General features: G+C 41.9%; 1 protein-coding gene across 8 annotated transcripts in view; it reads left to right on the plus strand.

Moving 5' to 3' along the window:
• ADPRM (ADP-ribose/CDP-alcohol diphosphatase, manganese dependent) overlaps positions 1-14,444 on the plus strand; it is a 38,756-nt gene that overhangs the window by 174 nt on the left and 24,138 nt on the right. The window contains exons 2-6 of one of the 8 annotated variants that reach the window (XM_070228208.1): positions 3,609-3,700; positions 5,580-5,764; positions 6,634-7,260; positions 8,128-8,244; positions 11,427-12,131. In XM_070228208.1, coding sequence (XP_070084309.1) covers positions 6,660-7,260; positions 8,128-8,244; positions 11,427-11,743 — 1,035 coding nt within the window. In that variant the 5' untranslated portion in view covers positions 3,609-3,700; positions 5,580-5,764; positions 6,634-6,659 and the 3' untranslated portion in view covers positions 11,744-12,131. Of the gene's footprint in view, positions 1-19; positions 315-3,608; positions 3,701-5,579; positions 5,765-6,633; positions 7,261-8,127; positions 8,245-11,426; positions 12,132-14,444 lie in introns of those variants that run through there. The other 7 variants (XM_023653505.2, XM_070228211.1, XM_005597785.4 and 4 more) reach the window with 7 other exon arrangements.

A 14,444-nucleotide genomic window follows, 5' to 3' on the forward strand; every position in this document is an offset into this window, starting at 1 on the left:
AGGTGTCCCTCGCGGTTGTGTTGGGGTTGCGCGGCCCGGGCTGTCCGGGATGGGCAGCAGGGCCCCGAGGAGGGGCTGCCTCGAGGTCCGTGCTGCGCGGCTGGGACGGGCGGTCCTGAGCGCTGGGGACGTCCCGCGCCGGTCGGAGGCTCGGGGCTTCGGCGCCTGCAGCCGGCTCCTCGCTCCGCCGGGCATCCCCAGCCTCGAGGACAAGACAGCACCGCCCGGAGACCCGCCCGGCCGGGAAGCCCCCATCCCCACCCTTGTCCCCCTCGTGCAGCCCAGTCTGGAGGCCGGTCAAATGGAAGTGCAAGGTTGTTAACGCCTTTGCATGCCTGTCATAGAAGCGGATCCGTGGCACTTGATATAGTCTTTGACTTAAAATAAGAAAAATTGCTAATAAGGATAATTTGAGTGATGAGGGTGGATAGACAAGTATGACTGAAGTGCTTGGTGCTTCTAGTTGTTCCCAGGTTATAATGTAACTTAGTTATAGAAAACAGCACTGGACGAAGTAGTATATACTGCGTCAGATCATCCCTTAACTTAGTCTCCCTGGGCCCCAGTTTCTTAAAATGCTCTCGCTGACTCCACTGCCCCCTTGAGTTTTGTGATGTCAAGTTTGTTGATGAGTTCCTCCTCTGGGACTGCTTATCTTGTTGGTTACAGCCCTAGAATATTAATGAGGCCAAGAGCATTCGTGGGTTTATTTTCATTCCTTGTGAAAGTTTAACTCGCATTCATTTGTCCTGCCTCTGTTTTTGTCTCAGTAGCTGCAGTCTTAACCCCTACTCACCTCCGTGGTGGATTTGCAAAATACAGAAAAAGGAAATGATTATGATTGTGGGACTGGAGCGTGTGTATTTTCTGTGAGCCAGCATAATTAGCCAAGCTGCTGCAGTTTAAGGCAGTAAAGTTGTAGTCGAGTATTACCCATGGTTCTTGATTCGAAGTTGAGCTGGAATTTTCTGAAATACCTGCTCAAAGTAAATGTTTGCTCAGCACTTTAAATCTTCTTAATCAAACTAATGTTTCTATCTTCACTTGCCCGTGGGTAAGATCTTTTTACTCTCTTAATTCTGTGTATCTGTTTGCCTAGGGAGAACTTATTCCTTAAATTGACAAAAGACACAGAAGTACTGAGGCAATGAGCATATAAAATTATTGTTCATCTCTTTGCTCAATTGTAAATTAATTGATTGAACACATGTCATATAAATTAAAATTGAATTCAGTGTTTTCAGCTGATCTGTTAAATTTTATTTGCCAAAGTAATTCTTTTAATAGTTTGACCCTTTATTTATCAAAGCATTTTTATACCTCTTCATATTAAATTTATACTATTAAATAAAATGCTAGCTTCTAAAACAGTTCCTGACTCAAAGTAGGGGTTTTATAACTATACATTGGGTGAATTGCTAACAACACCTCTGAGCCTGATTTCATGGACCTGTTACCGCATAAAATTGGGGTTCTCTGCCCGATGCACATAAACAAGCCACTTAATTATGGCATCAGCTTTTGGGGAGAAATCAGCTTTTATTTTGCGAGATTGATCTGCAGGGGGACAGGGGGTTTGTGCCCTCAGATCTGTCTCCCCAATTCAGGATTTGGGGCGAAATTTAATAGGTTAGGGAGAATTGGCTGGCTTGCAGAAATGCTGGTGAGACAGGTTTTGATTGGTGGGCTTCAAGCATTTATGGTAAGGCTTTAAACATTTATGATGAAGTTCCTAAACTTCTATGGTAAAGCGGGGGAGGACTTTTAATACTGGATCTTCCTCAGTGAGGGACCCCTTCGCTTCTGATAAAAGAGTCCGACTTTCAAGTTCTGGTCATGTCCCGGTCCTTGGGTTCTGTGGGGAGGAGGATCTTTAGTTCCCAGGTCGTTTCAGGTCACGATTTCTTCTTTTACGCATGCTCTGGCTACTTGACTTTGCAGTTTTTCCGAAAGACACTTCTTAATCACTCTGTTGATAAGAGATGGGGTCTGTTGAACTGGTCCTGGAGGGCCTTTGGTTACAGACCCATGAAACTTTAGTGTTAAAAGATATCTGAAACATTATCTCGTGTAAACCTAGCACTTTTATTACTACCATTAAACCACCAAGATCACCAAATGAGGTTTTTTCCCTCTTCCAGTTTAGATTTCTTGAAAGAGACAGGACATAGATAATATCTAATATTTGTTCTCTCAGTAGTGACAAGGCCGATGACATTTTGTGCTCGACATAACTTGAGGCTGTTTTGACTAGGACAGGTAGGCCGAACTGTGTGTGACCTTTCCAGCCCTGCAACTTGTTTGCTTCATCCCCAGTCTAGACTCGTGCCCCATGTGCCTAGCCACAGACATCTCCTGCCTCACCTTTGCTGTTAGGGCAATATTTAGCCTGGTGAAGTTTCAAAGCCACCCCGTTCCTCTTTCCACAGCTGCCTATATGGGCTCTGCATATAAAAACTTGGCTCCCCTACAGCTTGCCTAAGAGTCTTCTGGCTTGGGTTTGAGCGCCTCTCTATTGCAGTAGTTCCCCTGAAATGGTCTCCCCTTACTAATGTCCAGACTTGTCACCCCCCAAACCCTTGTTTTTGCCTTTGACAATAGTCTAAAAGGAACTTCAGCCTTCTGCCAGTCTTATTACAGAAATTTTATTAGTATCACCTTGTAGCAAGTTTTCAGCAAGTAACCATCTCTGGGTATTTCTTCCTATTCTTAAAAATCTTGATGAAAGGTGGTTTTCACAAAATGCTGGCTGCTTATCCTGCACCATGACTTTTTGTAGGAATTTCTGGAGAAAATCTTGTAAAGTTTTCTACATGATTCTGTTGTATAAAAAGTTGTAGTAGTTTCAGTTATCTCAAGGTTCACTAGGCAGATGTAGTGTCAGATGTGTAATTAAAAAATAATTTTCTTAACATGCATATGGTGCTTTATGATTTACAAAGTAGATTACCGTGTCTTATAACTCTGTTGAATCTCACAACAGCTGGTGAGGGTTATTTTGCTCTAGGAAAAACTGGGATTACAGTTGAGTTCCAGGTCTTCAATTTCAGAGCTTTCAGCAGTCCATCATAATACCTGTTAACTAAAACTTAGATAACTTAGCATATTATAAATGGTGCAGGCAAAACTTTCAGAACAAAGTTTACTAAAAACTTTGAGCGAGAATAGACCTCAGGTACCCCTTACTAGCTTCAACAGTTATCCTCTGCTCACCCACATTTTTGTGTGTATTTGGTGGAGGATGGGGAGTATTTTGAAAAATTTCTGTGGCATTGAAATGCTTATTAATTCTGGCTCCCCACTGGAGGTGTCTTTGAGTTTTTGATCCCTCGGTCCACCAGGTATCTTTCTGAGCTCCTGCCACCTCCCTGAACCATCAAATAAAAGACTCTCAACTAGTCAGGAGAGTCAGCCCCATGCCCACTTGGTTCATTTTGCCCCGCCTTACTCCTGATCCTGTCTTTCCTTGAAGGTGGCCTTGTCCTCCTCCCCTGCCTTTTATCTTTTCCTTAACAGATCCCAGTATGAATTTAAGTTTCTGTTTTTCAAAATAATTTCTTTATTTAATAAAACTGAATGTTCCCTATTCTCACCCTTATTTTTTAAAGCTATATCTCTTCAGTATTTTGGATCTGTTTTCTACCCCAGAACACATTACTGTTTTGGAGTGTGTGGCCCTTGCTGCTTCTTTCCACGTTGCGTAAGTTTCTTTAAAAAGTTGGCAAATCTTAGTATACCCTTGTGTTTCCCTAAACTGACCTGTGTTCCCTTAGAAGGTGTATCTGACAGGACTTTTGGTATCACAGGACAGAAATCTGAAAGCCAATTCAATTTGGCTTTACTCAAAGGCGTATTTATTGGCTGATATAACTAAATGACTGAGGGTAGTCCTAGAAGGGACAGGTGCATCCAGGTAATCAGCTGATGCTTCCAGGAGTTGACATCTTTCCATCATTCAGATTTGCTTCCTTCTAGATTGTTTTTTTTTTTCAGTTTACTTTTCCCCAGCAACTCCTATCTTAGTTCTCAGCAGAAGTACTTTCTGTAGTTTTGCTAAGTTGTTCCAGCCAAAGTCCCAGGGCTGATGCTTATTGACCCTGCTTGTTTATATGCCTACCCCTAACTAACCAGGGAGAAACTGGGCTTTTATAGGCCTGCTCTGGGTTGCATGTCTCCCTCTCTCCTTCCTCAGCCAGTGGGTAGAGGTCAAACCATATGAACCAAGAATGAGGAATTGGGTGGATGCCTGAAGAGACAGGGGGCTGTTACCAGAAGACAGGAAATGAATGCTGGGGAGACCAAAATAACAGCTGTCTACTGGAGAAGATCAAGTTAATTGGGACTAAATGCCCTCCAGGAGATCCACAGTACATGCTATCACCCGAAAGTCTCTGAGTTTAAAGATAAAAACGAACAAGCTTGTTTGGCAGGAGATAAAAGCATTCCCAGAAACAGTTTTCTCTTAAGCTTTGGTAATAACATTCCAGTGATACGCTTGCTAAATTATCTTCTGGTTTGATTAATCTGTGTTTGGAATGGCAAATATTGAAACCTAGTAAGACTAGAGATTTTCAGCTAACTTAGTTGTTTTGTATTTATTGTAATTATATCTGAGTTCAGCTTTCCAATCAGATGTCTCATCTGTGCCACCCCTCGTACATACTAACTGACTTGGTATCTGGTAGGATTTTCAGATGGGGCCTGCAGGACAAAATGAGCAAATGAAGAAAAACCAGTATAAGAACACCAAGTCATTTTCCAGGATTTCTCTCTCTTTTTCTGGTGCTGTTTTACCTGTTTTAGAGCTAATTATACCCAACTGGATTAAGGAAGAAAGGAAAGTAGCTGAAGCTCATAATTGGGTGGATTAGATAAAAAATGTGCCATTAGTGACAACAGTTTTAGAATAAAAAGAGGCCCCTAATTCTCAAATAAGTCATGTTGAAGTCCGGCCCTTATTGTCAGTTGTGGAGTTGTGGCCTCCAGCTCTGATAGGAGCACTGACAATTAGGATTTCACAAGTCTGTAGAGGATTAAAAAGAACTCAGTAAGTACATTGGGCAAATGACCGGAGACCAGGAGTCTGAAAGTAATTTTAGAAATTCCAAATGAATTTTTAGAAACAACTAGGTTTTAATAAACCTAGATACCACAGCACAATGTATTGCTGTAGCCTCTATAACCAGAATAGTTGATAATTTAGGATCTTGGTCTTTGATTTTTATTTTAATCCTTAGTGTTCTTGGCTCTTTTAAGAGATTCTAAATTTAGATTGTAATCAGTCTAATAAAATAATAGCTTTTTCAAGTCTAAACCTCTTCTTGGCCACTGAGGCAGGGCAGAAATCATGTGTAAGAAAAAAAGATTACATATTTCCTGTTTTGGTTGTAGGGGAGGGGAGTTAATTTGAACCAGATTAAAAACCTGGTTCAAATTAGAATTTAGCTGTTGAAGAACGAGGAACCACTACTCACAGAAATGAAAATAGTCACATCAGTGTCATAGTTTTTGTGCCAGATTTTTTTGCCTGTTTAAAATTATTCCTCTCATATCTTAATTGCCTCTCTCTGTTATTCCAGATACAAAATAAGAGGAAGTTATTTCAGGTGACCTACCGCCAACAAAGAGAAAAGATCCAGCCTGATACAGAGTACCCATAGCAGGCATCTAATGTAAAAAGTGCAATGAATGAGTGTAATATACAACTTCCCTCCCCGCAAATCCTGAGCCTTTGATAGCATTATTTTGGTGTTTCTGGATTAAGGTGTGTATGTGTATGTATGTGTACGTATGTGTGTGTTTAAACTAGTATATATTTCTTTTTTTTTTAAAGATTTTTAATTTTTTCTCCCCAAAGCCCTTTGGTACATAGTTGTATATTCTTCGTTGTGGGTTCTTCTAGTTGTGGCATGTGGGACGCTGCCTCAGCGTGGTTTGATGAGCAGTGCCATGTCCGCGCCCAGGACTCGAACCAGCGAAACACTGGGCCGCCTGCAGTGGAGCGCTCGAACTTAACCACTCAGCCACAGGGCCAGCCCCCTCCCCTTTTTCTTTTTTTGAGGAAGATTAGCCCTGAGCTAACTACTTCCAGTCCTCCTCTTTTTTTCTTTTTTTTCTTCCTGAGGAAGCCTGGCCCTGAGCTAACATCCATGTCCATCTTCCTCTACTTTATATGTGGGACAGCTGCCACAGCATGGCGTGCCAAGCGTGCCATGTCCGCACCCGGGATCCGAACTGATGAACCCCGGGCCACTGAGAAGTGGAACGTGCGAACTTAACCGCTGCACCACTGGGCCGGCCCCTGTATATTTCTTAATAATTACAAATTATACCAGATTTGAGTTTGACTTTACTAGAATTAGAATGCCTGTTCATTAATAGGGTATTTATAAATTGTTACTCTTCTAAAGAATAGAGGTTATCATCCATTTTACAGATGGGAATACTGAAGCATTTCGAGGACTTGGTAATTTGGACATAAGACCATCAGACTCTAATGCCTGTGCACTTTTCTCTACACCAAGCTACCTAGTGGATTAACTATTAAGTTTAATATTCATTTTATCATTTTCTTTAGTCCATTTAGAAAGGTAGGATGTTTATAACTTAGTTATCTTTTTTCCTTTTATTTAGTTTATTTAGAAACTTGTTTGGAGGTTATGGATGATAAGCCCAATCCTGGAACCCTGAGTGAGAGCTCAGAACCTCTCTTCTCCTTTGGAGTTATAGCAGATATTCAGTATGCCGACTTAGAAGACGGCTATAATTTCCATGGAAGCAGACGGAGGTACTACAGACACAGTCTTCTTCACTTACGGGGTGCCATTGAACACTGGAATGAAGAAAGCAGCGCACCCTGTTGTGTACTGCAACTGGGAGATATCATCGATGGCTATAACGCGCAGTATAAAGCGTCAGAAAAATCACTAGAACTTGTCATGAGCACGTTCCAAACGCTGAAAGCCCCAGTCCATCATACGTGGGGAAATCACGAATTCTACAACTTCAGCAGAGACTACTTAACAAACTCCAAACTTAACACGAAGTTTCTAGAAGATCACATTGTACATCATCCTGAGACTATGCCTTCAGAGGATTATTATGCTTACCATTTTGTGCCATTCCCTAAATTCCGGTTCATTTTACTCGATGCTTATGACTTGAGTGTCTTGGGTGTGGATCAGTCTTCTCCAAAATACCAGCAGTGTCTGCAGATGCTGAGGGAGCACAATCCAAATACGGAATTGAATAGTCCTCAAGGTGAATTATTCCTTTGAACTGACAATCTAATACATTGTCTTTAAATTCTTCAGCTACCTTTTATTCAGCAGGAGGATGGACGATGAAGGTAAAAATATATTGTCACTGTTGTTCAGGGTCAGGATTTCTCACAGGCTTCGTGGCACAGGGATTGGTTGCAGTTGGTTCAAGAATCGTTTATTTGACAGATCTGAATGCCTCTTCTGGGTTGGGCACTTTTTCTAGGGCTAGTTATTCAGAGCTTGGGGCAATACCGACATTATCACCTTTTCTATAGATGGAGTGGAGGGAACAAGAGACTTAGGTGGGCAGGACAGATAATAAATGAAACAGAAACAGGATTATTTGCACAGTAATAAATGCCACCACAAAAAAAGTATAGAAAAGGACCAGGGGTACTGTCTTAGTTTAGGTGGTCACAGAGAGCCTCTCTAAGGAGAAGGACATTAAGTTGAACCCTGATGACAGGCAGGAGTCATTCTTGGGAAGAGCAGGGTAGGCCTATTGTTCAAGACAGAAAAATGCAGAGGCACTGAGCAGAAGACGACCTTGGCATTATTGAAGGACGCAGGAAAGGGCCAGTGGCTGCCAGGTGATTGTCGTGGCTCAGTGGGCATAGGAGGGAATCTGTGTTTTGTCTTCAGTGTACTGGGAAGCTAGTGAAGCAAGCAGAGGGTGTCAAGATGAGGAGTAAGATACACTGGTTCATTTGTATGTTGCTCTAAATTCTTGTGGTTTCCTGTTTTAAGTTAATTGCTGCCAAATATTCCTAAAGAAAAGTACAGGTGTCCCCACATTAGCTAAGTTCAAATGCCCAAATGAGTGAAAAAATGACATTTGACGGGTCTAACTGACTGATCATTTCAGGACTTTCTGAGCCCCAGTTTGTCCAGTTTAATGGAGGATTCAGCCAAGAACAGCTGAACTGGTTGAATGAAGTTCTTGCATTCTCTGACACAAACCAAGAAAAGGTGGTGATTGTGAGTAAGTATTTAAATTATTTGATTACACTAGCATTTTAGAGAATGGGAGAAGTTAGGTTTTAAAGCATACTAACAATATTTGTATTGTGATATCCTCTTTCTAGAAAATGAATGCTTAGTTTAAAAATTTTTACTGAGAAACAATCTGAATATAAGATTAACATTTAAGGGTGAGTCAGGAAAGAACTGTAAAATAACAGAAAACCCTTGCCATATATTAGGGCCTGTGAGTTGGCCTTTTAGGTTTCAAAGTAGAATTTCCCCAAGTGGGATCAGTTTATGTAGTAATATTTAAATGAGAAATTCAGTCCAGGCCCCACACCAAATCTCAGCCTCAGGAGACCTGCCTGTCAGTGCAGTGGCCACCAAATGAGCCCTCTGCTGCCCAAATGGCAGCAAGGCTGATACGACAGGGGACACGGCTAGAGACCCAGCTGGCCATGGGCACTTCAGTTCCATAACTCTGTTTACCATGTGATCGCAAGGAAATAAAATTTATGCTGTTTTCATTTAGCATCATTTTTTACGGAGGTACTGCCATCAGAGATTATAGGAATCTGGAGGTGCTTAAAATACACTCAGATGCAGGTGTGTGCGCATGTGTATGTGTGCACACAGGCACACACACACATGAAGAACTGAATTTGAATTTGCAGTATGGCTGGCGTACTTGGTTTGGGGGCTGAGATTAGATCCCTTGGTTTAAAATGGATGTGGCCCAATGAATGAGAAGGCTGGGCTCAGGATCACAAGGACGGGTTGCCACTCTGCCTCTTGTTTCTCTGAGCTGTGTGACTGGACAAATGCTGACCCTACAAACTGCAGTTTTCTCAATATTGTATCAGTGAAATTGTATACATGAAAACTCTTTGAAAATGGCAGGCTATTCAGATGGTTGATAATATAAACATTATATTTCTATAAAAGTAATTTTTACTTATTAACCTTTCCCTAATGTAAAAATATGTAGATGGAGTAGGGGTGTTTTTGCTACCATTGGAACATTAAATATCATTCAAGGCTTGGAAAATAGAAGGTGCCCTCGGGGGTTATCGGCATGATGTGACACTATCTGGCTCTACAATAAATGGTCTCAAAAACTGTGATACGTCTTGACTTGTCTCTGCTTTTTAGTTTCCACTGTCAGGCTGTACTTTGCTTTAAAGAATACTGGAGCCAAAAGGGACCTAGAGATCATATAGCCAAACCATTTAATTTTAAACATAAGGAAGCTGAACCAAAAGAGATTAAACTACATAGCTTAAATCATATAACTACTGACAGACAGAACTGAGACTAAAGTCCACGTTTTGTATCCCAGTCTCTTTTCCCGAGTTATCCTCTCTTCTTCCCATTTCTCTGCTTACGTCAGTGCCCCTATCTGCATTAGCAGTCTCAAAGTTCTTCCACTTTGCTCTAAGCTTAGACACTGGATGAACAAGCCTTTCACGACTTAGTGCCTCAGGTTTTCTCTAGCAAAGTTTAAAATGGCTAATAGTTTTCTTTTGTTTTTGTCTGTTTTTTCACTTTCATTCTGGCTACTCAGAGGTCATTTTGCCTGCTGCTTGAGTTTGGCCGTGCAAATGGAAGGAGAGAATTGCTGTTAGCTGTAGGAGGGGTCACTGCAGTAGGAGGGGGTTTTGGGTGGAGAGTTCAGGTGTTCAAGTTTGAAAATATTGTTTCAGATGCCTATTAGATGTCAGATGCCTATTAGACATCAGTGGAGATACTGAATAAGCACAGTCTGAAATTCAGAATGGAAGTTTGCGCTAGGTACATAAATGTGGAACTTGAAAGAATACAGATGACATTTAAACTGTAAATTACTAAGATCAGCAGGCCATTAGTTATAGATCGAGAAGGGAAGCCCAAGGACCAAGCTTTCAGGCGCTCCTAATAAGACACTGGGGAATGAGGAGCCAGTAGAGGAGAGTGAGAATTAGTGGCCACTGAGGTTGGAGGGAAACTAGGAGCACTAGTGGTGTCCTGGGAGCCAACTATTTCAAGGAGAAGGGAGCGACGTGTCAAATGCTGCAGGTACTTGACAGATGAGTCCATTATGGCATCTGGATCTGGAAAGTCACACAGCGTCTTTGGACTCTTAGCTTTTATCACAGCTTGAAGGGTGGTTGTCAGTGTGTGTGTGCATGTTTGTGCACACATAAGTTATGACTCCTTTCTGCTTTAGGGTTCTGTTAATCCCTCCCCCATTTTTATTTGTATTATAAACTAATAGATATTAAGCAGAATAAAACTAAAAATGGGGGGCCAGCCCTGTGGCCTAGTGGTTAAGTTCAGTGCACTCCACTTCAGCAGCCCAGGTTCAGTTCACAGGCATGGACCTACTACACCCCTCGTCAGTGGCCATGCTGTGGCAGTGACCCACCTACAAAATAGAGGAGGACTGGCACAGATGTTAGCTCAGGGTGAATCTTCCTCAAGCAAAAAGAGGAAGATTGGCAGTAGTTGTTAGCTCAGGGCAAATCTTCCTCAGCAAGAAAAAATAACAATAATAATAAAAATGAACAGTAGCAGAGAGAAAAAAGGAAAGTGATTTAATAGGAAGCAGCAAGGACCAGTGAACTATTGTACCTCTACTTTACTGTGAAACTGGCCTGATATATGATGTGGCTTCATCACATATCAGGCATCAGGAATTTGAAATTCTCCTGGCTGCCTTGATCTCACAGAGGTGTGTTTAAATGGCGTGAGTCAGTTCTACAGCATTGAGTGTTTATGTGACATATAACCCATGGCCCATCCCTAAACTGTTCTTCTATTAAGGCGTAGTGTATGTGACACTCATAAAAGGACATCAATGAGACTGGATTCCAGAACAGAATTTGCCTGATTCCTGGCTGCCTTTGCAGATCACCTTGCACAGCGTGCCCTTGGTTTCCCTTGTTGTTTTCTCATTTGAGACTCTAGGCTATAGTGATCTCAGGGGTTCTGCCTCTGGTGGCCTCTTTCCCTTTGCATGGGAACTGCCTCAGCTTCTTTATGCTCCAGAGATGTGGCTGGAGATCACCTAGTTCTTCATGTGTGTGGATTCTCTCTGTCCTCAGTGCATAATACACCAGCAATACACAGTTTTTTTTTCTGAGTACTAGTTTTTAGCCATTTATTTTGGTGAAAGAGCTATTTTTTAATTCACTCGTAACTCTTCTTCTCTTTAACTAACAGGCCATCTTCCCATTTACCCTGAGGCCTCTGACAGTGTGTGCCTGGCCTGGAATTACAGGGACGCCCTGGCGGTCATCTGGTCTCACCAGTGCGTGGTGTGTTTCTTTGCTGGTCACACTCATGATGGTGGCTACTCTAAGGATCCTTTCGGTGTGCACCATGTCAACCTGGAAGGGGTTATTGAGACAGCTCCGGACAGCCAGGCTTTTGGCACAGTTCATGTCTATCCTGACAAAATGATGCTGAAGGGGAGAGGCAGAGTTCCAGACAGAATTATGAATTACGAGAAGGAAAGAGCTTTTCCACTTTTAGTCTGATTTTGTTTACCTCTGTAGACAGAATGACTTAGCTTTGTGTTTTTGTTCCCCTCCCAGCCCCCAATCCTCAGTCTCATTGTTCGTAGTCATTTGCATAACAAAATGTATGTATGGCTGCAGTGTGCCAGAGCTCCTCAGATATTCTGAAATGGCATTTTTGGATAATATATCCAGTGCTGAAAATTAGAAACATAATGAATGAAAGTGGCGTGAAAAAAACAGGGAGGAGACTGCGGGGGGTCGGAGGGTGAGGTTCTGGCAGGGTGGGGGGAGGGGGGGATTGGTCCTCAAAATGGACTTTGTTATTTAGCATTACCTGACATTCTTTTACTTTTTAAAGGAGAATGTATTCATGTAACTTAAAATTCACAATAAAAAAGAAAGAAAATAAGCTCAGGTCAACTTTTTCTGTTTATCCTTCTGTGTGAATGAGCTTTGGACATTTTTTGCTCAGAATACCCATCATATTTTTACTTTTATAGGCTTGTGTTCCTATACCAACAGTTATTTCGCGGGTGAGCGAATGGTTCTCCCGTTCCCACCGGTGAATGTGTAGTCGCCCACGTGCGGCTGTAGGAAGGGATTCCAGGTTAGTCATGCGATCCTCTTCTGATTCTAACCAAAGCAGGAGCCAGTGCCAGAGCAGCTGGGTGTCACTAGCGTGGTCTGTCTGGGCCACCAGCTAGTGCTGGGTGAGACCATAGGAGGGAAATGCATTTACCCTTGGTTCCCTTTATGGACAGGGGACAGGTTTACCTCACTTGCCATATATGCTAAGACTTATTTGTGGAAACATTTACTGGATGGCAAACAGTGACTGTTAAGTGTGAAGAAAGTTTGATTCAGGGTCTAAAAACAGTAAGAGATAAAAAAACCAATAGCGGTCAACATGAACATGCCCGCTGAGTACCTAGGCACTCGGGGGTATAGAGGTGGGTCAGTTTTCTACGGCTGTAATAAATTACCACAAGTTGGTACCTTCAAACAACACGAATGTGTTCTCTTACAGTTCTGGAGGTCAGAAGTCTGAAGTCATTTTCCCTGGGCTAAGATCGAGGTGTTGTCAGGGCCATGCTCCCATGGGGGTTCTAGGGGAGACCCTGTTTCTTTACCCCTTCCAGCTTCTAGAGATGCATTTCCTGCATTCCTTGGCTCATGGCCCCTTCCTCCACTTTCAAAGCCAGCAGCATAGCATCTTCAACTCTCTCTCTTTTGTTGTCATATCACCTTCTCCTCTTCTGTCTGTAGTCAAATCTCCGTCTGCTTCCCTCTAATAGGGACGGTTGTGATTACATTGAGGGCCCCCCAGAGAATCCAAGATAATCTCCCCGTCTGAAGATCCTTAGCTTAATCACATCTACAAAGTCCATTTTGTGATAGAAGGTAGGCTTCGTAGGTTGCAGGGATTAGGCCCTGGGTATCTTTAAGCGCCATGCAGCCTTCCGCAGAGGTGACTATAAATGTGCTCCCTGCGTCCACTGACCTCACCATGAGAGAGAGAGACAGAGCCATAGGTGCAAGTGTCCAAAGGAGTGGGAATGTGGAGGAAGAATTTAATTTTGTTTGAAGGGCTTAGGGATGACTTGAAGAAGGAAGAAAAAGGGTAAATAAGAGCATTTCATGCAGACAGGATAACATAAGCAGAGTCACTGCAGGATATGCTGAGTTTAGGAGTGGCAAGTAATGCTGTGAGGATTCAGTACAAGGTGCTTGGGTTTATGGCAAGAAATAAAGCAGGAAAAGGATAGGTGAGGGCTAGGTGGCAAAGAGCCTTGAGCGACGAGCCCAGAGTTAGAATTTAACTGGTCAGACAGTGAGGAACCCTCAGTTTTCCGAGCTGGGGAATGTATGATTAGATTCGTGTTTCAGTCCAGGCAGTGGATGAGAGGCTGATGTAGAAGAGTGACAATGGGAAGAAAAAAGACTGAGGGCGGGAAGGCAGAAATTTTGATAATAGAAATATTAAACTTACTAATAATACATTCGGTTGAAAAATAGAATTTAAAGACAATTTCAGTAATAAAGACTCATTTTCAAAAGGCAGTACTCCACCAAAAGTTGGTGCCTTTTACATGCTTATGGAGATAAAAAGCAACTGGGTATATTCACAGAATTAATAGTCTGATATGGGAGATGCAGATAGGATGAAAATCTATCTTGAACATTACTGTCTTTTAAAAAAAATTGGAACATTGCTATCTTTTAAGTACGGAATCAAGTATTACTTGGAGGATGGGAGGGTCCTATATAGAATTTGCAAATAAGTCCGTTTCTTCGTGTGTGACTTATACTAAAAGATATAAAGCCATAAATATATAAGCTCAATGTACACTGAAACACTCAAATCTTTTCCTTGCATTTTATTGGCCCTTAAATTTCACTTTATTTGCTTTAATATCAACTAGATTTTTTTTTTCCTTTTCCTTCGTCCAGATCTTGATAGAAAATTTGACTGTCCAGTGGCCATTGTATAAAGCAAGCAAAAAATATGCATCCTTCCTTGAACAAATATTTGTAGAATACTTAACATGTATTAAAGGCTATACAAATGAAGAGACAAACTACTAGATTCATGTTTATTCTCCTGACATACAGTAGGTACTAATTCTTTTTTCAGTGAAATATTTCTTAAATCTCATGAAACAGTGGCTTGATTACCGGGTTTGATGCTAACATCTGTAAAAAAGCTGCCATCCAGATG

The sequence above is a fragment of the Equus caballus genome, chromosome 11 (genome assembly GCF_041296265.1).
Source record: "Equus caballus isolate H_3958 breed thoroughbred chromosome 11, TB-T2T, whole genome shotgun sequence".
Lineage (NCBI taxonomy): Eukaryota > Metazoa > Chordata > Mammalia > Perissodactyla > Equidae > Equus > Equus caballus.